Below are 26,008 nucleotides of genomic sequence, written 5' to 3' on the forward strand. Positions count from 1 at the left end.
AGAATTTGAGAAGAATTAATTCTCACAAAACCCAAATTTCTGTGTCCTGGGATTCTCGACAAGCCATATGTTGTTATGAAAGTTACCTGACTGATAATGATAAAGTTCGGCATTTGGGTCAAATACCATTTTGATATGTACACATATTTTACACATGTAGGCTTTAGGAACAATCAAATTGAAATATCAACTTCGGGACTCATATATCATTTTCAGTCACCCAAGTATATACAAAATACAAGATAAATGTTGAAGTGTACTCGGGAAGTCGTATGCAGTGATATTGTGACGTTTTGCCGCAAGCCATTTTAAACCACTAACTTCGTGTTGGTATGTGACTTTTGATACTTATAAATACGTTTTCATATTTATGTTTAGTCATATTAAATCTCCCACATGCCATCGGGATCACATTTCTGAATAATTTGAGCTGTTTTACCATCCTTTTACAATAGCTACCCAATCTTAAAAATGCCAAACAAAACTGACAGCTATATGTGTAGTATGATATAACATTACTGCTTCCTGTGAGTTAAACCACAGCCCTCCTTAATGTCAACCCAAATATAACAGAAGCCTCGAAGACAACTGAAATGGTTATCGCATACACTGAAATGTCACATTGAAATATAAGATACTGAAATCTGTAAATCAACACGCTCTTGAAATTCATTTTAACATTGCCAATGGCAGTGATCTGCTCTTCCTCATCCCGATGTCACTCTGAACAAGACGCATGCACACAGCAAAGGCTTATATTGATGAGGAACCAGGTTAGTTGGTCAAATGTTGCTGTGAGAAGTACGACATGACATCTTGTGAGCACGTAACCAGCAGATTGCAGACACTTTGGTGAAGCCTGCAAATGTGCTAACGCGCTAAAGAACCAAGAATCATTGTTCAGGAATCAGGAATTCAAACCAACAAAGAGCGCAATTTGCCCCGTTGACGAATGCCTTAGCATAGTGAAATCTAATATTTTGGGACCCTTGAAAGTAGTATAGGGGTTCTGTGCTTACGCATTTTGGTCCACTGACGAAAGCGTTAGCATAGTGAAATCTAATATTTCAAGGACCCTTGCAAATAGTATGAGAGTTTTATAAATTAATGAAATAAAACAAATGAATATGATACTGTGAATATTACCACACGTCAGTCATAAGACAGTATAATTTTATCCTGCACCCAATAGAGACTACTGCTTTATGCAAACCCTAGTGAAATATAATGTGTTATGCTACAATGTCCCTGGTGTCCCTTTAGGTAAATATAGTTATCTATATAATCCACCAGAAGCCATCTCGCTGCTACTTTGTTCATTACCAAGCTGAGAGATCTCCCCTCAAACAATGTAGATGGTTTAATGGCCAAATGTTATAGTTTCCTCTGATGGCCCTGTTCCTAAGTGACCAATGTTCATTTTCTGAATTTACCACATGTATGAATAATACTTAAGACCATATACCTCTGTGAGAATGAAAACAATATTTCAGGAAACGTGTGCCCGCTGAAGAAACTGTGCAGGGTCCTTATTCTGGAAGCGTTCGTAGCCCTAAGAATTCGTAACTTTGTTCCTAGCCAATGTGTTATAAATGGGCTTAAGAAGTTCGTAGCGCTACGAACGTTTCGAGAATAGCTAGCCAGCTTTGGTGAGGAATTGTCTGTCGCAATTAAATGAATCTAGGTTCTGACAGACGATCATCTGTAAATAGCAAAACTACTATTAGCGATGTTCAGGTAACTGAAAGATGTGATGTCAGGTAATCAGGTAATGAAACCTAACACCAACAATTTTGTAAAACTCTCAGATAACAAATTTCAAAATGTCTTCTTTTTTATTTGTTTCCTGACTAGATCAACGAAACAAATGTGTTATTAATAAAATACAATTAAACTGACTAATATGTCCTTTGACCAATGAAAAATAGGCTTAAGAAAACATGTATTCAGAACATAACATAGATCGTATTCGGTGCATTTCATATTTAAAACCATATTTTAACCAACAAAGTACATTCTATGCCTCTGTCATGAATATCTAAAACGCTTTTGACAGTATGACACTCTTCACCTAGTTTTGTAACTTTGAAAAGACAAAATGTAGTCAGTTTCCTAAAGATTGGGATGGTCGGTCATAACATCTCATGACATTCCAGCACTGAAGCTCCTGTTAAAGCAGGAACAGGTTAAAAGATTACTCAAACATAATGAGAACACTGATCTCCTTAAAGTCTCATCTGAATGAAAAATAGGAAACGACATTGCTAAAAGCACAGATTGATTGTTCTTTAATCACACAGGAACATTTTAGACGCAATTGTGATATTATTGTACAATGTGACATGACATGATATGACTTGTAAGATGATTTGTATGCTCATTCTTCCTTATGTAAACCGTCTCGATGATCGAGAAGCTTTTGTTACAGTTAGAGGACAATGTCCTGAGTTCTAAAGAAGAAACTGGATCAAGATATGTCATAGTTATCGGGTTCAAATACAGTTATGCATTATGTAATTTGAAGATGGCTGGAAACGTTCATACGGAAGTTCAATTGATATATAATTATTAGGATACGACATCAGCATACTAGGCAAAATTCATAACCGTTCTTGTCACTGAAATCATGACAACAAAGACTCAAAATTGTCCCGAGTAGGTATTCTGGCAGATTCAATTTAGAGGTGTTTTGTTATCAACGATAACGTCTGTCACTAAATCTATTGAGCAAATGATCAAACATCTGAATGCATTTGCCCACATTAATCAAGCTTGTGGTACGGAAGAGCCATCAAAAGCAATCTCCCTCTCGAAGATAGAAGCGAAATGTCATCTCCACAATTTTTCATTATCTTGTTTCTGAAATATGGGTTTAAAGAGACAAGACTAAAGAATAAATATCTTTGTATCTGTACAGACAAGTCCTATATCACTTATCATGAGATACTTATCGTGAGGACCCGTGAAGGTGCCGGGGTAGAATAGGCCTTCAGCAACCCATGCTTGCCATAAAAGGCGACTATGCTTGTCGTAAGAGGCGACTAACGGGATCGGGTGGTCAGGCACACTTGGTTGACACATGTCATCGGTTCCCAATTGCGCAGATCGATGCTCATGTTGGTGATCACTGGATTGTGTGGTCCAGACTCGAGTATTTACAGACCGCCGCCATATAGCTAGAATATTTTAGAAAGCGGTATAAAACTAAACTCACTCACTCACTCACTTATCGTGAGAGTTAAAGTACTAGAGATTCTTGCACTCTTCAGAACGAGAAGGTATACTCACGAGAAGAGTATCCTCCCCAATGTAAAAATCAAAATAGCTAGTGTTTGGTGTTGATGACTGTCATAGGCTGAGATAATAAATAAAGCGTTGATAGGTATGGGGACATAACACATAACATTACCTAAAAGGATTAGAGTATGACAATTCACTGTTGCAAGGCAGTAACTTGGAAGTGCCAGTGTAGTAACCCACCCTTGTGCGCGAGTTGTATATTGAAGTGTGACGAGGTGTGAAAACAGTTACGTGTTTGCTCTGCATGTTGTGGATGCAAAACTGATAATTAACGTTGTTTGATATAAAACCAAACACAATAAGATGCATTACACCTTTTTTTCTCATTAATTCTCACAATACATGTGCAAGACTGGAATGTGTGAGGTTACATTTTACTCCATTATGCAGAATTCATGTCACAGATAGGGGAAAATCACAGCCAGTGTCACACGGGACAAAATGCATATATTCGGTGCTGGACCATATGCTCCATGGATTGACATCATCATAGCTAATTCCTCAGGTGAAGGCTGACGAAGGAGCAAGAATTTACTCTGAAACGTCTAGTGAGTGAGTGAGTTTAGTTTTACGCCGCACTCAGCAATATTACAGCTATATGGCGGCGGTCTGTAAATAATCGAGTCTGGACCACACAATCCAGTGATCACCAACATGAGCATCAATCTGCGTAATTGGGAACCGATGACATGTGCCAACCAAGTCAGCGAGCCTGACCACCCGATCCCGTTAGTCGCCTCTTACGACAAGCATAGTCGCCTTTTATGGCAAGCATGGGTTGCTGAAGGCCTATTCTACCCCGTGACCTTCACGGGGCGAAACGTCTTGTAATGAAGGTGGTATCCATAAAACGCGTCATATATTCATCGCCATTTTTTCAAACTGAAATAAGTGACAGTCCCTTGAACCTACAGGAATGCACATTCTATGCCACGGTACACACTAATGAATGCGGATGGATCAGAATGAGAAATACTGAAAAAATGTTATGCGAACCAATCACCATCTCCGTTACAATAGATAGAAACGACTAAACTTGGAATAATGTATCCTTGATTGTATCCTGAGTTCGCTTACCCAAATGAATCGCTTTTAACGACCTCCTTACACTGATAAACGCAAACAACATACATACTGCAACATACACGATGTTACAGAAAATACGTTAAAACGGAAATGTCATACATGCACAACAAACATAGAACAAAGGACATTTTTATGAACTATTTTAAGTAATACGCACATGGGTGATAGGGGTTTTCTTTCTAAAATTACTCGTATTGTTGCTTAACGGCAACGCCATCAGTATTCCAACTATGACACGGAAGATTGTTAAAAAAAACTGATAAGATCAAGTTCAGAGGCTGAAAATCCGATTCCTTTCGCGTCTGTCAAGGCCAACATATGTTTCAGGGATCTTAATCAGTTCTCCCACATCAGTGAGTGAGTATGGTTTTACACCGCTTTTAGCAATATTCCAGCAAGATCACGGCGATGGACACATGAAGTGGGCTTTACACATTGTACCCATGTTGGGAATCGAACCTGGGACTTCAATGTGACGAGCGAATAATTTAACCGTTAAGCGATCCCACCGCATAGGTTTATTATTACAAATAAGGATTATATTTTTGTTCTCAACCATGCTAATCATGCAGTTCTCTATTTTGACCCCTACCATTACCCCATGTATGCTGGGGTAAATATTGACTTCCCTTTGCATGTGTTTGTAATATGTGCCACCAACAGTAAGGCAGAATTTGTTCTCCTTTAACAACCATATTTGATACACGGTTTGATTACAAGGTTTTATATTACTCTGTATAGGAGAGAAATTGGAAATATCTTGACAATTTGCTGATGCTTATACAAAATGATTACCAATGTGCATTCCTCATGTCTGCAGGCACCACGGGAGTGTTTTACGGGCAGAATCAAGTATGACCAAAAATACCTAAAAACACGGCCACATCTACAGGAGCCACGTCCTGACAGCTCAGCATCGTAAGCTGAGTCGTGTCAATGGTGTCAAGACACAGACTTACGGCCACGAAGTGATGAGTTACATGTTTTTATTCTATTTTCATAGCTTTTCCACTTCGTCGTACAGACGGAAACACCAGGAATACAGGAAGTAGAAGTTGTGATGGAAGTGCAACGATGTGGACTGTAACCTCCCACACCAATAGAGCAGTATTTGTACACGTACAGAGCAATTAACAACACAAAGTTACACAGAAGAAAACGGTCAAATGTCCTTCCGATTTTGCAACAAGATAATGCTTTACCTTCCACAGCATGGAGGTAAGAGCCTTTTTGAGAAACAATAAGACCCAGGTCGTGCCATGGCCCTCAAGGTTTATGGGACGATCTTGATCAACGGATGCAATCAGATCAGCAACAGCCGCAAAACCTCCTACAGAAATACGTCAGAGTGAGTGAGCATTTGCCAATTGGAATTGGATTTGCTGGTCCAGGTTCAAATTTTCTACAGACCGCCGTCATATCGCTGGATGTTGCTGGTCCAGTATCGATGATATCGGATGATATTCCATGTACTGAAATGAAATCCTTCGTGATGTTTTAGTTAAACACTATGATGCACTAAGACCATTCTCATCAACGCATGAAGGGGTCAGTGGTCCGTATCAACATCTACCTTCAACAATATATATTACCATGATGCACCGTGTAGACATGACAATTTCAATAAACTTGACATAGGAAACATGACGCCCTTTTCAGAATGTAGGCAACAAAACCTGCTTGATGATCCCATAATATGTTTTCTATGTCAGCCGTTATTTGGTCTAACCAGCTCTTTGTCACACGCTTTGACAACAGCTATCGTGCCTCAAGCCAAATTGGGATTAGAAGTTATGGCCGCAGTGTCGTAGTAGTTATTCATAAACGTTTCGTATTTATTGGGTTACACTGATTGTTTTCGTTTATCAGGCAACTTGTGGTGCTTTAACATAACAGAAAAAACGGCCTTGAGTAGATATGCTCATATTTAATGGACACCATCCTGCTCCACAATTGTTGTCTGGAGATCTTGCTGGTAGTTTGTACTTTCTGCATCAGTTCTGCCACTTCATCACATCAGATAGAATTTATGACGATGGTGTCGTAGTTATTCATAAACGTTTATCAAAATGGCATTTATTGGAATACTTTGATCCGGCTTGATTGGGATTCGTGAGAGTAACTTGATCGAATCTCGTAACCGTTGTGTAAGTTGATTCTCTTGGCAGAAAAAGGGCCGTGATGCTTTTGTTGAAGTATAGATGGTTTTAATTATAAAGCCTGGTGTTATATGAGATTTTTACTCTTAAGGAACATTGTGTGCAAGTTGCAAGTATCCGATCCTGTAGGTGATTACTGTTTATGATGAGATTTACCGGCCAACAAAGTTGATCAGAATATAAATCAATTTTCAGAAAATGGGTTTGCTCTCGTTTGCACTCGTCTACGCGTACTTTATTATGGCGTATGTTGCGACGAGGCTTGAAAGGTGAAAACCATTACAAAACCCATGCCCGTGTTAAGCAGCTACATCTGAAGTATATCATCGTACCCTTAGAGATAACGGTCATATTTCATGTGGTATCTTCCTTGTTCTAGTTGTAAGTCAGCTTACACCGACAATACTCTAAGCATACTGCCATACAGAAAGTGCAGATGTAATGCTCCCACATTTTCATATTTCAAAATTTCATATTTCCTAAAAATAATAGTTGATTCATAGTATGAACTGTATACAAATGTGCAGTTCACTTCATTATGAAGAATCGCTCTATTCTCGGAAGACTCACAAAGAAATACACTCACAAATTGTGTTACAAGAAAAACTGTCACGAATTAGTTCTAATGTAGTTCCTATTAACCGAAGACAAAATAGACACTGTCCAGAAACTGCTGTCAAGTTGGTTAATATTTTTAGTTTTTGTATGACTTTTAATGCACCATTACAATTCACAAAAGGAAAAGAAGCATCTGAATAGATACGTCTTTGGAACAGTAAAGCACAAAACACAAAACTGTATAAGGATCTGGTATTTACTCACATGTGAAAACACAGTGGATAATCTTCTTGAGACAAGGCAAAATATAAGCACAATCATGCTATTGAATCATAACGCAAAGTATTATGAAACATGAATATCCAAAATCAGACACATGTGCATGTTGTAACTGCATAAATATTTAATATGTTAAAGAGGAAATAAAATAGTCAACATGCAATGAGGCTGTCCCTTCTCATTACTTTTCAAGACTTTCTGAGAGGCTGATATTTGGCCTCAAGTCTGTAAACATCTCCATAATGCGGGTCCCATAACACGGTCATAGATACAGACAACTACCTATGTGAGTTATGGAAAAGAAAGGAGGATCAGGAACAGAGGTGTAGAAGAAATAATACGGTGTTGTATGGCATACCATACCAGATAAAACAGCAGGTTCTGGAGGTACGTAACACTGCTAGAGAGGTCAAAAAGTTACCACCACTAACATCAAGAGACACAGAGAGATATCACAGGATATCTACCCAGAAATCAGATTCTAACAGGACTGTTTCTGTGAGAATGTTACTTTGGGAAGACAATTGGCATAGTGTAAAAATGAGGTATAACCTAAGAGAGACTGGAATGGGGATTGCCAATGACCCCACGGCCGCACATCGATAAGAACTCTCTAGGAAGAGACGCAAACATCCTGACAGAAGGTTTTTCTTTAACGGGAGTAGCATGGTAGATGAACCAAGACAGGACACATCTAGTAGGACCCCTACTGAGTGCTCTGGAGAGACCAGCTCCGCTCAAGGTAACAACAGCAGCCAACAGCCATAACTACAGCATGGGCGACAACAACAGCACCCGTACAGGTCGGCACCTCGTCGTTACTCCAGGACACAACATGGATAGGGCTTAGGCCAGACAATGAACGTCAATAAACATTCCTCAGCACACTACTGTGCAGTGATATACCTCAGGAAAATCCAAATATACCAGATCAAGACATTCATTTATATTCTAGAAGATATCACGTATCATACATTAACTTTGTGGATATGACTTTATTAGATACCTGCACAATTTCGGTATAATGGGGTTAACCGAATAGCGTGGTGTATATTTCACTAGCCATCTATCAAGGTTGGTACATTATATGCATCTGTACAGGCACGAAAGGTATTGATGGATATCCTATTTTAGAATATCTGATGCTAAAATCAAACAAATTCTGCAGTATGGTGTGGAATATGGAGACTGAAATACTTTGATTCCACAGAAAAGGTACATTCATTTACCTGCAAGAAATTTCTCGAGGTGAGCACAAAGATGAGCACATCAAACGTTAATGTATTATGAGGACTGTGGCTGATACCCGCTCGCTATATCTTCACAAATCAGGACAAGTAAATATCTATCATGCTTTTCCTGAATCTTGCCAATCACATTGCTGTCAAAAGGGACAGAAAATTCTATGATATAAATAATTTCATTGGCTTTATCAAAAAGGACAAGGTCAGGTTTGTTGGCTAGAATTCGTCTGAGGCACAAAATATATCAAAGAACTCAGTTTTGTCGATCCATCAATTGATAAATTTCGTCTCTGTTGAATTCTTCGAATGAAAGTGTAAGTAAAATGTTGCGTTTTCATTTATCAAGCCATGTCGATAAGAAAATTGTATATGTGAATTGTAGTACAGGTCTGTGGGCTCCTCAATACTGAAATATATTTTTAATATGGGCATTAAATCAACACTAATGCCAAAGTCATGGCTTTCAGACGACTTGAATTTCATTGATAACAGGTACGATGTAGGCGATTTAAGTTTTAATGCCTATTTCAACATAATGGCACTGAAAGCAATGTTAAAATAAAGTGTAAAGAAATTAGGAAAATCTAAACTTTATAACAAAATTCTGTTTTGAACAAAATAACAACTTTCATCATTGATTCCCAAATGAGGATCAGTGTGAAATCCCTGAATAAGCTCTAGATTTGGTTGGGGAACTCACATGCAATTATTTGCTGAATATGTTGACTGTTTTGTATCTGTATCTGGTCAGCACCATCGTGGAACATTCAAATAAACAGATTGCATCTTCACATATATGTACGTGTATAAGAAAATGGGTCATTACTGACAAACATAAAAGAAACGAAACAAGTTGCATATAAGTGGATTTGGCACATCAGGGATAGATATGATAGTACCACTAAATTGCATTGTCAAAATAATCCCTCACACTGTCGTGCCTGTCATCGAGTGGATCCTACAATATACATATAACCATTAATTTGGCACTTTATCCATTTACCGAAAACAATGACATAACATAGTTGTGACAAATAGTAACATAACATAATTATCGGCCAATTATGTAAAACGTTCTGACACCAAGAATATATTGCGACCCATTAAACTGGCAGAAATGAACTAGGAATAACAGATGACACTAATATTGAGACCTGATTACTGGTACAAACAGACGCTGTGCAAATGTCATCCATTGCTGGGATGGTTACGCCCGATACTTATCATATCTGACCACATAATATTACATTCCAGATCACAGTCGAGGCTGGGAACTGATACATTTCAGCATTGTTGAAAATAATCTGTTCAAAGTTCCTTGCACAGTGGCAATACATTGGTACATGTGCAGGTCCAGTACTTGTAAGGGTTGGACAGTCCTGAAGTACAGTTTGTCTAAAGTGTTGGATAGTGTTTGTTCTGAAGACATTTTGGGGTTTACACTTAAATCTGATCGCCCTAACGCACCTGGTGCAAACTGGGGCAAATATCCCCGGGTATGAATGCACGTGAAATGCGAGGTAGTTTGGGGTGGTCAAGGATACACCGGTGATTTGTGCACGATTCGTTCGTTGCTATTTGTTCGTTGAGGCTATACGCCCCCATTGGTGTGTAGGCATTAGGAACGACTGCCTTGTTCGTTTTAGAGGTTCAGTTGGCTGTTTCATTGTTGAACTTGTATTAGTGGTCAGACGTTAGACAGTTACGGAAATCTAGCGGGTTTCCTTTCATAGTTAATTTTCATCACTTTGTTATAGTGTCTACTTCAGGACAGCCATATCCAAATATTTCTACAGACCAAATACTATATAGTCAGGCTATATGATATTTAGTTATTATTATTCAATCTGCAATCTTGATCTCTATCACTACCGCAGACTACACTGTTTTGTCAGCTACCTTTTTCCTCCTTGTCACTTCCATTAATTACTGTATATGACATTTATGGCCTTTATTGGTCATCCCCCTTGGCTGTGTCTGTCATCACATCAACTGTAGAAGGACGTGCTATTAGCTTCTCTATCTGTCCATTGTTGAATCTTTGCCTGTCTATTGTTGTTAAAAACTATATATATGTATGCTCACATATATCCTGGACGTGAGATGCGAGTGTGGAGATCGGCATTACGACTGTCTTTGTAGGGACGACGGCGAGCAGGATTATGCTGCTCGCAGGAAAGGCCCTGAGGTTGAGCTGGAAGTCCGCTCACTTCATTCATGTACACTCGTTTGTCATGTCTTGTGAAACCTACTAAAGAAGTTTGAACAACTAAACTATGCCTTCGTCTTCATCAACGTATTCATTTGTCTTCGTCAACGTAAGGTTCATCAAAATCATGAGCTTATTCTCCACGAGCCGATGACTACAGGCCCGCGTTGACAACTTTAAGAAAATCACGTTTAGTTCCTTGTAAATCATCCTGTTTTCTCACGTGTAATCGTTATCACGTTTAGTTCCTTATTTAGGCCAAATGTAAGTTTCAAAATGTAGTTCATTAGTTTTTCAGTTTCATTAATTAGACAGTCCTGCACATGTCTGTTTCCACTGCGCAACAGTGTTTAATCAAAAGTCATGTATAAACTCGACACTGCTATTAAACAACGCAACACTGGCAGTGAACTAACAATGGACATAACGTATATACGTAATATAATGAAGGGAAAAATAAAGGATCACATGAAAGAACAAGTGTTCCTTTATTTTTTCAAGATTCCTTCACAGGGTTTGTATCGCATAGCTCGTGAAGAAACGTGGAAGAATACGAGACCACTTGTGCTTTCATGTGATCCCTTATTTTCCCTCAGTATATATTCAGCTTGACTGAGTTACTGTCTCAACATTTGTTTGTAATCTACGGTTGGAATTCAAATGAAGAGGGTCCATAAATTCCCAAAAGCCGAAATTCGTATCAGTTAATTTAAGGTTATACTTGATTTATTACCCACCTAAAGGAAACATTCCTAAAAGAGAAGTTTAGAGAGTTCCATTTGCAATGGTTTCTACATCTTCCTTTCATCATACCTTTATCGGTGAGGCCACAAATGCTGTATGATGGGTATGATATCCTTTTCCTTTCTTGAAGAAATAATAACGCTGAGGGAGTGTATGACCACAACATTGACCCTGAACCTGGTCACTGTCCTTCCATGTCCTGGTCACTGTCTTACTCTTATGTCCATAAACTGTCCTCCGGGGTACGTGTCACTGTCTTCCAGGGTACTTGTCACTGTAATCCATGGTACTGGTCACTGTCTTCCTTCGAGGTCTTTGTTACTGTATTTACCTTCCTCCAAGGTCCCTGTCCTTGTCTTCCTCCAAAGTCCTGGTCACTGTCTGCCACCAAGGGCATGGTCTCTGTTCTCCTGCAAGGTCCTGGTCACAGTCCTCCAAGGCCCTGGTAACTGTCTTCCTCTCACGTCCAGTCACTGTACTCCAGGATACTGGTCACCGTCTTCCTACAAGGGCCCGGTCTCTGTTCTCCTTGAGGTCCTAGTAACAGTCCTCCAAGGGCCTGCCAACCATCCTCCTCCGTGGTCCGGTCACTGTACTCTAGGATATTGGTCACTAGCCTCCTCCAATTTCCTGTCACTGTCTTCCTCCAAAGTCATGGCCACTGCCTTCCTCAAGAGACTTGCTCACTGTGTACCTCCAGGGTCCTGGTCACGATGTTCCTCCTGAGTACTGGTCACTGTCCTCCTAAATCAATGTGTAATAAAACTGTCAAATGATCTTCCTTTCACCTTTAATAAAGCATGCATTTAGACCATAACATAATTCATAACAAAATTTCAATGTAAAATCTGCCTTAGTGCTGTCAAATTTCATTTTTCTAGCAATGAATTATAATCTAGACCCCTGTCATGAATATCTGAAATGCTGTGCATCATTTTATGCACTTGCTTTAAACACCTTCTTTTCCAACTGAGAAGACAACATTCAATCACTTTTCAACAGACTCAGATTGTCTGTCATAGGATCCCGTAACATTCTTATATTCAATGGAATATAAATCATAATGACTCTCATCTCCCCAAAACCTCTTTTGAATTCTGAATATAAAATCAGTAACAACATTGCTGAAAAACACAGAATTTATTGCTCTACAATAACGGAGGAACATTCTGGATGCATAGAGGACATCATCTCGCAATGTGACATGGCTTGATATGATTCTTATTCCTTGTGCACATGTGTAAATTCTTACGAGAAGCTTTAGGAGAATTAGAGAGCAGTGTCCTGAGCTAGAAAGAAGAAATAAATTGGAACAATTATACAAACAGCATACAATACAATATGCAAAATAAAAAAGGCCTAAAAAGAAGTTTAAGTGTAAACCCTAAAGTACATTCGAAAACAAAAAAGCATACAACGCACATTTCATAACCATTCTTGTAGAGAAATCCTGACAACAAAAACTCAGTTATCAGCAATTATTCTGGCAGGTTCAATTATGATGCGTTTTGTTATCAAAGATAAGGACGCAAGAAAATCTCCCTCTCGAGTCATCTCCCCAATTTTTCATTATATCGTTTCGGAAATGTGGGCTGTAACAGTCAAGACTACAGAATACATATTTTTCTTTCTGTCCAGAAAGATCCAATAACAATTATCATGATGGTTGTTGCTCTAAATGTATGGATTATTGCACTTTGCAGAACGGGAACATATGCGCTGGCAATAGCGTATCCTAGCCAATTTCACTAACTAGTGGTTGGTGTTGATGACATGGCAGACGTCATCGACTGAGATAATAATGGAACTGTGGATAGGCATGAGGAAATGTATGATTTACAAACAGAACTTACAAGTATTAGAAAATTAGATTACAATGCTGTACATAACCCACCCTGGAGTTTATTTATTTATATATTTATATCCATTAAAACAATGCATTGAAGACATTGGGCTGCTTGTTCTGCATCTTATGGGCAGACTGATAATACCGTAAGTGAAATATATTTCTCATAATTCCATTCTAACGATACATGGCTAAGGCTGGAGCGTACAAGGTTATGTTTTTTTCCATAAGACCTTTCTTTGAACTGTACAAAAAGAGCTAAGCCTACATGACTTCTAGACTGGTAACACCAACTAATCTTAGGAGTGTTGTTGGACAGTGTTCTTCATCAGCATTTGCAGTTATTTTACTCAAATAGATCAACTATATAGTTCGAAAGCAACAGGTACTTGAGAAATATTTGGGTATATATACGAGTACAACGTGGGAGATGTTGAGGACTGGAGTTCTGAATTTACATGACAATGCTTCGTCTCACACCTCTCGATTGGGAAAGTCTGCAGCACATCAATGTGGCTTCGAAGAACTTCCTCATCCTCCATATTCACCTGACCTGGCCCCAAGAGACTTTCACCTCTTTCCAAAATTGGCGGAACATCTCCGTGGAAAACGCTATGCCGGTAATGACGAGTTCAAATCTTCTGTACTTATATGTACACACTGTCAACAACACTACTAAGATTAGTTAGTGTCACCAGTCTAGAAGTTATGTAGGCTTAGGGCTTTTTGACCAGCCCTCGTGTTCAAGCTACAGGAAAACCACAAGTGGTGATGCACTTTTATATTTACCACTTTGGTGGAACCCATGAGCATGGAGCTATGCCCACTTGCACAAAGCTACCTTGTGGGCTATCTTTGTGCTAGTGGGCACTGATCAAACTGTAAACTCCGTGACACAGCGAATTACAGCACCTTTCATGCCACCTGTGTGTAGTTTGCTTGTTGTTTAATTCCATCCACAGGAAGCAGTTTTCCGGTCTGAAAATAATGAAGTCTCGTCTGGACATTCCTGTGATCAACTTTATGAGCATCAACCAATTATACGTAATCACCGAGTCTGACCACCCGATTCCATAAGCCGCCTCTCTTGACAAAGGTTGCTGAAGATCAGTTCTAACCTAGATCTTCACGGTTTCTGTATGCCTACAAACATCGTTTCTGTTACGAGACAATGGTAAACAAATCACTGGGGAAAAGGCTTGCAACATATTCGTTCATGTTACATGAACATTACCAGCTTCAAACAAAGCTCTTTCAACGTACACTCGCTCAGTGAATGACTCTTTCCAAAAGCACTCCCTACTCTGACAAACACAAACATGCAAGTTAACATTTCGATACGAATTAGCCATAAATTCACAACATTCATAAAACAAAAAGAATTCTTCGTGAAAACATTGAAGGGAACTGTCATGTTCTACTGTGGTAAAGATGAGTCAGTGTGATGAGTGGAAATTCTTTTGACCTTTGTCGCTTAACACCACGCTGGACAGTACCCCAGCTTTTTTGCCACAGCCTGTACATAATTGAGTCTCAACTTGACAACCCAGTGAAAGACATGATGAGGAACAATCCACGCTCTTGGCATAGGATCGAGTCACTGGTTCTCAACACCTGATTCGTGATGAGGGTCGTCCCTCATTGCCAACAAAGGATCACTATCTGATCTTCAACATATCAAAGATAAAAGCTCTCATAAGTGATGCAACCACAATCATGGAGACAGGAATTTATATTTGATCACTATATTAGCGGACTGTTAATTACGTGACTGTTAGTTTTCACGATTCATGATGGGCTGAAGAAATGAGACTACAGTTTGGCTGATAGATTTACTCACCCTAACTAAAAGTCGAATGATGTTAACTGAACATACGATGAAATCCTATTTATCCTAAACTTCGTTAGTGTTCTCTGCATCAATCTTAATTTGATATTTAACAGTATCAAAGTATGAATGGTACAGTTCTACAGTAGTCACATAATTTGGATCGGATGGCCTATGACAATTCTAATACTACACGATAGTAATACATGCTACGGGGTGTTTGAGAAAAAACTTGATTACATCCATCCATATCTGAACATCTTGGGGCAATATAGTATGTACATTTCCTTCCTTAACCCAAAAGATCACGAATTCTCCTTGGTATACTTCCTCTTGTCGCAAATACACCCAAGCAGACGGGTGGCTGTTGTCTAGTTCTGTGTGAAGAGCGCAGCTTCACTTAGAGCGTCGAATCCTTGATTTGAGGTAAATAATTACATGGTTAGTCACATCACATTAATATCTGTGCTCCTGGGTGTTGTAGTATAAGACGAACTCCATCTAATCAAGCTACAATCTGCCAGACTGTGGCCGAGTACTGCTGAACAAATGACATCCACTCACTCGTATCATGCATATGAATTGTATTACTTATATCTCAAGAGGAATGTCATTATTTGTGTTCAGCAACCAATAGGTCCTCATTCGATGTTTTGCAGACAGCCGTCCGATAGAAAGTGCCTGAAAGTCGCCTGGACTAAAAAGGAAACAAACCTTATCTCATGGAATTACATCCACTCCCAAGAAGCACGGGGATATGTTACACAAAGGTCAATGGTACACAGTTGGAGTTCGAAAAAGTAACAAGATATAACAACATCGGACAATCACAGATCGTGGGTGTAGTAATTGAGGCAAAATTTCAACGGAACCACATAGGATTTCATCTCCGTCAGCCATTTTATCGTTCAATCAGAAATTGGTCATACTCATCTTTTACCGAGAAAATGAGGTTTTGTAGATAGAGGCTCTGGTTTATGGTTAGAATCTTGCTCCAAATGGGATGTCTCTGGCAATCGTTTCTTTCATGTTACGTCATCACGAGTGAAGTAATCGTTTTTTTAATGCCAAAATGTATTACCATTGTGTGTCATAGTTATTCATGAACTTTTAAAAGACAGCATTTTGGGACACATTGACAAAACTTAATCCTCTTTTGTGAGAGCAACGGGACTGAAGTGTAGACGGTTTAAATTATAGCTGTTTTTTTTTCCTTTTTTAACTCAGTTTTTTTTCACTCTTAACGAACATAACAGACTAGCAGGTATGCGATCCCATGGGTGTCTGTAGTTTATGAAGAGACTGTTGCAATTAGATATGACATCCTCAGGAGATAAATCAGTCCTCAGAAAAGATTGCACGCTGTCGTAAAAGTTTTGTACTCGTCTAAGGGTGTGTTATGTGCCGTATGTTACGATGAAGACATAAAGGTAAACCCTTTACAAATGCCCGTGTTATGCTACTATAGCCTTATCGCCATCGTTTTAGATCAGACTAGAATTGATTTCAAAACTTAAAAGTCATTGCCATACTGAAAGTTAATCTATTCTAATATTTCCACATCTTACGATTTGGAGTCAAATGCAGTAAGTCGTGGCATTCAAGATTATTGTAGTGAGGACCACATACGTGTGCACTTCACTTTATTATGAAGGAACAAATAATTTCTAGAAGGAAATATAAACTTCTTTCGAGACGGAAATAACATTTCATAATTTGCACTATGTGAAATGTCATGTATGTGACGCTCTTAAAGTAGGCAGACAGAAGACGTCGGTAAGGTTAGAGTTGACAATCTGGCTATCTCCTCGAAGACATGTTCCTGAGAGTTCATTTAGGCCAAGCCGGATAAACATCAGTTCCGTCTTTTGGATGCTGGACTCTGCTTGAAGGAAATTTTTGTCGGTTTCATATAAAAACCCATACATATATATATCAAAACAATCGCATACAGCATGTACAAAGTATTTATCAACAATTTTAACTGATCAACATGGAACATTCAAAGCAAAAGAGTAACTCCAATATGTCACAATTTATTAATTCATCTTACATTAGGTATTCTTAAGATCTTTGTTAAAAATTCATCCCAATAACAAACATCACTGACTACAACCCTTTGAAGACTAGTCCATATGCTGACCAGCTTTCCTTCAACTGATCAGAACAATGCAGACACACTTAGTAATGGCTAGTAACATTATCTACATCCTCTGAAAACAAATATACGTTCTTTCCAGATTACCCTCAACTGATGTAGTTTATATTGACTGAACCACAACACAGTGCAGGCTAACATTTTGAAACATCTGTTAATAATCCAGGTTAACATAAATTGTTTTATGTCTTTTCCATGCACAAACAAAACTCAGAAGGACACATCTGAAATGATACATCTTTGGAACAGTGAAGACATTTTATCTTCTCAAATCATACATACATTTTCTATATAAATTCAACCATGGTTTTCTCTGAAAGGAATAAAATCACTATGCGTGATTTGTGTCATTTAAACAAAATTGAGTCAAAACCAATAAAGACTAGCACCATTGTGAAGTAATAGAGCTCACAGTGTACAATGTGAGCTACACTAAGGTTAAAATACACCTCTAAAATGGATAAGTGGCTTGGGACACAATTCTCAGATGTGTGGAACAGTGGTTAATCTAATATTACTGAATTATTACTCAAACATAATCTGAATTATGAATGACATCCGTTTATATAATTTAAATCTTCACTGAAATAAAATGGACACACTTTCCACAGGTGTATCCCAGGTGTACTTCAATACTAATGAAGCTTGTCAGTTAGATGACTTGTGTTTCAATAACAACTAGACCAAAATAGAAGATGAAGCCTCAATGCCTAGTTCTGAATTATTTTACTGAAAGTAATGTTAAAAATTCAGTGTTACATATTTTTGAAATTCGGAAAAATAAGGAACACTTTAAAAAAGGGAACTCAATTTTGAACAGAGTAACAATTTTTTCCCCATTTTCTTTCCAAAGAGAGATCAGTGTGAAATCCTAGATTATTCTCTCGATATGGCAGGGGGACTCACATCAATTATTTGCTACAGATACTGACTTTCATGAAAATACATGTAACATGGATTGACTCCAAACCCAAGAATATGAAAAGGTGTGTCCTAGACAATAATCTGTACGTGGTCACTGGAACACTGAAATAAACAGATTACAATTGAACACACAGCACATGGACATGTAAAATAAAACTGGTTATTATTGGAAGACAGACATGGACCAATGAAATATATTGCACGAGTTGATTTGGCACACCAGGGATAAACATGATAAAACCAGAAAATAATAATAAGGTCAAACAACCGCTCACATTGTCATGACTTTCATTTCCCAAAATAACGACAAACAGTAGAATCTCATGTTATCTGCAAATTGTGTAAATTGTACTGACGCCAAAAGGAGCATTAACTTGATACCAAAACCATGAAAAAAAATAATGACTTACAATGAAATCAAAACTTGTCATTTACTGCTGCTAAATGTACCTTGGAACATTAAGTTAAAAAACTAGAAGAACAGACCCAGGCACTCCACGAGGAATGGCAGAGGATTCTAATGTTGAGAATCAGTTGTACAAGCAGATGTCTTTCAAACGTCCTTGATGACTGAGATGGATACGCCAGATACTGATACCAGAGTCACTGGGGATTTCTGGCTTTATTCTTATCATATTTCACTGCATAATTGGGATACTAATCCAGTTGAGGACCTGATACATTTCAGCATTGTTGAAACTAATCATTTTAGCCTTTTACACATAGCACCAACAAATACGTACGCATTGCTTGCATCGTTTTCATGAGCAGTGTTATGGTTGTGGGTTCCTGAAGTTTGTTGAAAACCAAGGGCAATTATATATTCAAAGTGCACAACAATGAATAGAAAGTGAAATTGTTAACACTGATAACAAAGGACATAAACTATATACAGATTCAAGAAGTGTGGTTCACACATCAGTGTGATGATATATAACCGAGAGATATGGAACTTGGACCAGTCACAAAGCGTCTTCATTGTCGTGATATGATACAGTGGCAAGTGAATGCATAACCCGATACCTGATTGGTGCTGAAGACTGCTGCATTTGATAGCTTGATTAAAACTAAGGCACCCACTTGGAAGAACACTGATATCACTGAGAACATTCATAACAATACATACACCCACTCTCAAACAAGAGGAATGAAGCAGTGATGAATGACAGACAATAATATCATAATGACATCATTTCAGAAACTGCTGAACATTTCTGTCAATAATGATACACACTTTGATGCACAATAACATACTAATACTCAGTCACTTTCACAGAAAAAAGATTGTATCTTGAAGGATCTTGTTTTGAAATACAACCCAGTAGGTCCATAAGATGACAACAGTTCCCATCCCAAACATGTCCTTGAACTGTATACACCCCATCCAAAGTTGACCTGGGCCCCATTTCAGCAAGTGATCTTGGTGCTCAAGCTATCACCATCTTAATGTAAGATCTTTGGGATGAGATTGCTGTGTAATGGACTTCTATCAAAACAGAACAGAGCAATGGACTGTGTGAGCTAGGGCAGGAATCTGTACACCTTCTCAGTGTACTGCAAGAGTTTTGCCATCAATTATAATACTTCAGGCATACATTCTCCAAAATGTTGTACCCAATCATAGACTGGTGTCCATATAACATAACTTCTTGGAATAACAAGGAATCTGGCAACAAGTGGACCATACATAATGGCCGAACAAAGCTAAGTGTGAATGTAAAAGGAGACAAACATATATACTTATGTTTCTAATACATACTTTTGTCTAACATTTTCTACGTATACTTTTCGAAATAACTTGATCAACAAACAGGGAATGACCGGATTACCATTGTCGTTTGAAACCTTCATGAGATTCTTCAAAGTTTTTGTAACAGAAAAATGAAACCATCTGACACAAATGATTGACTGTGGTATAGTGGTGAAAGAATTTACTTTGATACAGTTATTGTCTCAAAGGTTTTCAAAGGAAAACATACATTCCCAAATTCTTGTCAGTAGGTGAAGAAATTCCATGTCACCATGACGTGATTGCCAACACAATGAGCCATAAAGGAAACAGAAGTTTGCAGGACCCCACTTGCAACATGTTCTGCATTTGCCCTCCGGCACTATCATCATCAATGACATCAATCGTTGTATGATGAAGAAGACATCCTTCACCTTCCATGAAGAATCACTTGTCTGTTGTCTGTCCACAACAGCGACCCTGACCCCCATCCTAGGAACTTGTCACTGTCCCCCTATGACCTGATCACTGCCCTCCTCCAAGGTCCTGGTCACTGTCCTCTTCCTATGAACTGGTCACTCTCCTCCAATGACCTGATCACTGTCCTCCTCTGATGACCTGGACACTGTCCTCCTATGTCCTCTGCCTAGGTTCTGGTCACTGCAGCATGATGTTTCACAAAAGCAATGGCTGACAACTCCTTACAAAATTCCTCGATCACAATGATGGCTTCCAGCTGACTCTGGTCATCAAATCTGATGAAATAAGGACATGCTTCAATCTCAAACACAAATCTTGAAACAAGGGTTTGTTTAATGTCTTGTTTTTCATTTCAACATCAAAAGATACAAATGAATGCATACATCTTGCATAAATCATTTCTTCTGTCAAAATTACATTACTGTCTCAGCTAATGAAGCAGCTTAAATTTCAAAAACTACACCTACTTAAAACTCAGATCAGCCTTTAATTTATGACTTGATCAATAAACTAAATGTGTTATAAATCAATGTGCAATAAAACTGACAAATAATCTTCCTTTTGCACATGAAAAATAGACTTAATAAAACATGGACTCAGAACATCACATATTTCATAACAAGATTTCAATGTAAAATCTGCTTTAGAACTGTCAAATTTCATTTCGGGAGCAATGAATTATATTTTACGCCTCTGTCATGAATATCTGGAATGTGGTGCATCATTTTATGCACTTGTTCTAACACCCTCTTTTCCAGTTGTCGTAAACTGAGAAGACACCATTCAGTCACTTTTCAACAGATTGAGATTGTCTGTCATAACATCTCATTACATTCCAGCGCTGAATCTCCACATAACGGGTTAATAGAACGTTCGTACATAATAATAACATTCATCTCCCAAAAGCCTCTTCGGACTATAAAATCGGTAACAACATTGCTGAAAAACACAGAATTTATTGCTGTACAATAACGGAGAAACATTCTGGACGCATAAAGGATATCACCTTGCAATGTGACATGACTTGATATGATTTGCAAGATGATTCATATGCTCAGTATTTCTTGTACACATGTGTAAATTGTTATGATGATCAAGAAGCTTTTGAGAGAATTAGAGGGTAATGTCCTGAGCTAGAAAGAAGAAATAAACTGGACCAAAGATACAATTCAAGTTTATCGGGTCACAAATACAGTTATGCAATATGCAAATTGAAGATGGCTTGGAAAAGGAGAATAAATGGAAGCCCGACTGAAATATAATTGTTAGGAAACAAAATCAGCATACTCCACACACTTCATAACCGTTCTTGCCGGTGAAATCCTGACAACAAAGACTCAAAATTGTCCCGAGCAATTATTCTGGCAGATTCAATTAAGAGGCGTTTTATTATCAACGATAAGGTCTGTCAGCAGACCCACTGAGCAAATGATCAAACATCTGAATGCATTTGCCCACATTAATCAAGCTTGGGGTTTGGAAGAGCTATCAAAAGCAATCTCCCTCTCGAGGATAGGAGCGAAATATCATCTCCACAATTTTTCATTATATTGTTTCGGAAATATGGGCTTTAACAGACAAGACTAGAGAATAAATATTTTCATAGCTGTACAGAAAAATCCAACAGCACTCATCATAAAGGTTGGAGCACTTATTGTAAGGATTGGTGCACATTGCAGTACAGGAAGGTATATTTAGGCAGTAGCGTATCCTCTCCCATATCAAAATCTAAATAACTGGTGTTTGGTGTTGATGACTTAGGGAACTGTCATCGGCTAAGATAATAAACAAAATGTGGATAGGCAGGGGAAATCTAATGGTTTACAAACAGTAGTTAAAAGGATTAGAAGATTACAATTCACAGATGCAGGGCAATTGCTTGGAAGTGTCAGTTTTGTAACTCACCCTTGTGCTAGCATTGTATAAGGAGGTGTGATGATTTATGGTGCATCATGGGAGTAATGTGCAGACATTAAACAGAATACTGACGACGCTTAATATTTGACTAAATTGTGTTTTCCTCCATTAAATCAATGTACTGAAAACAATGAGGTGCTTGCTCTGCATGTTCTGAATAGAAGGGTAATATTATACTTGATGCAATCTGATATAAAGATAAATGTCAAATGCATAACACATTTTTCTCATTTATTCTAATAATAAATCTATAAAGATGGAACATATGAGGTTACATTTTGCTCCATAATGCAGAATTCATTTCAAGAGCAAAGAAAATCATGGTCAGTATCCAATATTTGTTTGCCTCTTGTTTGACACAGCATCAGCACTATTAAAGCTGTATGACAGACAATAAATATTTGTGTCTGGAGCATATGATCCAGTGATTGACATCATCAGTATCAATCATTTCTGTTTGTGTAATATATAAAGCCAAATGAATGCTTAATAATAGCATTTCAATAAAATTTTCACAAAAATGTTAAAAATGTCATTTACAATTTTATCAATGTGTCATAAAAGTTAAAGTTATAAATTTTTTAGATTAATAATAAAATTAAGTAACAGTTCCTCTTAAATCTACAGGAATCTTGACTACTGATAAATTACTAAGCACACAATAATTACGAGCCTTCGTTTATGCTATCTGAATGATATTTCAGCAACGTCGCAGAGTATCAGTTTGATGAGGAGGTAAAGCCAGAACAGGTGAAGCTCCTTCATCATCTTTCCCACTTTGGCGAAACAGCCAGCACATGGTTAGTGCTGACACACCAAGAAACATAACCTGGCCAAACCGGGATTCGAACCCATGTGTTTAAAGCATGCCAAAGAGCAGCAACTCTGCACAGTGATGCCACCCATGGCACTTGTGGCACAAAAGTAGAGAAGAACTAATATGAAAGCCACAGTGCACCAACAATGAAAGTAAACAATTCAATGTGAGAAACACTGAAATAATATTGACCATAATATCAAAATGTTATTTGCACCAAACACCACCTTTGCTGCAAGAAAATTGTAAACACATCAGTAAAGACATGTGAACTATACAAAGGCGTGCAACACGTAATTTCATGCAAAACTAACATCACCAGCTCCAAGCAAAGCTTTTTCAGTATTCACTTACCCAACTGAATCGCTCTTAACTAGCGAGCTCCTTACACTGACAAACACAAACATACACAATGTTAGCAAGGGAAAACATGTTATCACAGTAACATCATACATGCACATCATGCATAGAAAAAAGGAATTCTTCCTAAAAATGCGGAACAGAATTGTTTCTGATGTACACCTGAGTGCATACTCTAAATGACTCAAAAAGACTTATTGTTTGTTGGTTGTGTTGTTTAACGCCATCCTCACCAACATTCCAGTTATAGTCACTGACTACCTGTTCCTTTTGGATCAATTTGTGTTGGTTACGGAGGACCAATTTTTTACCCAGAATCCCAACGGAAAGGGAGGTAAATCAAGAGCACTGCTTGCCATTTTCATGAAAGACTGAAAAAATAATTATTCATATTTTTAACCTGGCAAAATAAAATAGAATCATGAAAAATAATGATATCTAATCATTCAAAAGTTTGTCAGTGAATCAAACTCACCTGATCTTCAACAAACTTAAAGCCTACAAATGGAGAATTCACTCCTGTTAAATGCTAAATCCAGTTTGATATGATACCTGAAGGATGAGAAAGCCAATTTGCAAGACAGTTTGCTGTCACAGAGGATAATTGTGAGACATAGTAACGCCACTGGTGCCCATCACATTGCGGTTACATGATACAAGACATTCAACAGAAAAAGTGTTATAGAAGACAGATTTCAAATCCTATCAAGTAAAATTCCAATAATATCAAGCCATAGTACATACAATTATTATTTTCTTAAAGGTGAATCAATGCAGAATGTATATCATTTCTGCAGAGGTTTAAGATTTATTAAACATAGTTCATGTTTTCAGTTATTTTAATACTATAATAATGCTTATATGATGTCTGGTTTTATTCCCTATGTTTTTCATTATTCTTCCAGTGTTCGTTGATTCACATAGTTTAGTTCTACGATGTAGTTGGAACAGAACACTGGATTATGACACTGGAAACCTCTTTAGTTGCTTGCATTCTGACTTCTACCATTTTCCTGTCAGTTCAAGTGAACATTTGGCTTGCCTTTGCATGTGTTTGTGATAACTGCCACCAGTTGGGTGAAGATACCTTTACCATTTGCGTGCACTTGTTATTTAATAGTGATGGTGGAGGCTTAGTCTAGTGGTTAAAACATTTGCTTGTCACAGAAGACCCGAGTTTGATCCCCCACATATGTGAAGACCATTTCTGGTGTCCTGTAACTGCTGGAATATTGCTAAAAGCATCGTAAAACTAAACTCACTCACTCACTGCTTGATAATGATTCATAAATATATGCTAAGGAAACAATAGAAAAGGATTAGTACCATGGAATATTTTTTGTTTTTCTTAAATACTGTAAATCATGAAATTTTTGCATCATGATATTTTCGCGAGTGGCGACCAACAGACGTTTTTGCATCATATTTTTGCTACTTGCCTAATTCTCAAAACATAGTTTAGTTTGACAGTTTCAAAGCTTACTTGCATCTGAAAGTTTTATCTGAATTAAATCCAATCACATATGAAAGATTGCCGCTAATCTTGAACACCATTTAGTGGAGTACTTCCGCATGTATGCAATCAGTGATGTTTTCCTAAAAACAACACTTGCTGCATTAATAAGGCCATATAAGCTTAAAACAGTTCAAAGGGATTAAATTAAATGGAATGATTCTAATAAATTGGCACTGATTAAGGACCAGTTTAGTCAGTGTCGGCGAAGCTGCTGATCTCCAGATAAGTGTCATGAAAGCTATCCACCCCGCTGGATGGTCTCGGCCTTTCAAACAGTCTCCAAGAAATGTGAGTTGCGTGGTTGGCGCCTGTCTGGAGTATCAGACGTACTGATTGAGTGACTTTTGTTCAGGTATCCATTGTTTGACATGTGACACGTGAGTAATGCTAGTAATTAGTCATTCTCCGTGTTGTTGTCATTGCTTAATATATGTATTGTCTAGATCTATTGTTAATTATATGAAGTGGTGAATAATAAAGCGAAGATAGGACAGGTTGTTTGCTGATTATTCATCGTATTCTACCAGCAAATTGCGTCATGATATTTTTGCGAGCTTTTAGTCATTCGCGATTTTCGCAAAAGTATCATGCTTGCAAAAATTTAATGATTTACAGTAATAGCTTATTCATATTATCAGCAACAACCAAGCACAAATATCTCAGATGTCTAAAGCCCTAAAGAAAGCTGTTCAGAAATAGCATCCCCATGCACTGAAAGGATGTCATGAATGATCTATTATTGTTTTGTCTTGACTATGATCTTTGGTTTTATAGTGATATGCCTATACTATTGGTTTTCCTAAACTGATTTGTTCATTTTGGTACCGTCATTTCTACACATAGCTTGTCTGTGA

General features: G+C 37.9%; 1 protein-coding gene across 4 annotated transcripts in view; it reads right to left on the minus strand.

The window, feature by feature from the left end:
* Positions 1 to 17,273: 17,273 nt before the first annotated feature.
* The window catches only part of LOC137265312 (FHF complex subunit HOOK interacting protein 2A-like), a 112,832-nt gene continuing 104,097 nt past the window's right edge, over positions 17,274 to 26,008 (minus strand). For 2 of the 4 annotated variants that reach the window (XM_067800680.1, XM_067800677.1), the window contains exons 18-19: positions 23,633 to 23,668; positions 17,274 to 20,819 (exon numbers count right to left, since the gene is read on the minus strand). In XM_067800680.1, the coding sequence (XP_067656781.1) occupies positions 20,711 to 20,819; positions 23,633 to 23,668 (145 nt within the window). In that variant the 3' untranslated portion in view covers positions 17,274 to 20,710. The remainder of the gene's footprint in view (positions 20,820 to 23,632; positions 23,669 to 26,008) is intronic. The other 2 variants (XM_067800679.1, XM_067800678.1) reach the window with 1 other exon arrangement.

The sequence above is a fragment of the Haliotis asinina genome, chromosome 15 (assembly GCF_037392515.1).
Source record: "Haliotis asinina isolate JCU_RB_2024 chromosome 15, JCU_Hal_asi_v2, whole genome shotgun sequence".
NCBI lineage: Eukaryota > Metazoa > Mollusca > Gastropoda > Lepetellida > Haliotidae > Haliotis > Haliotis asinina.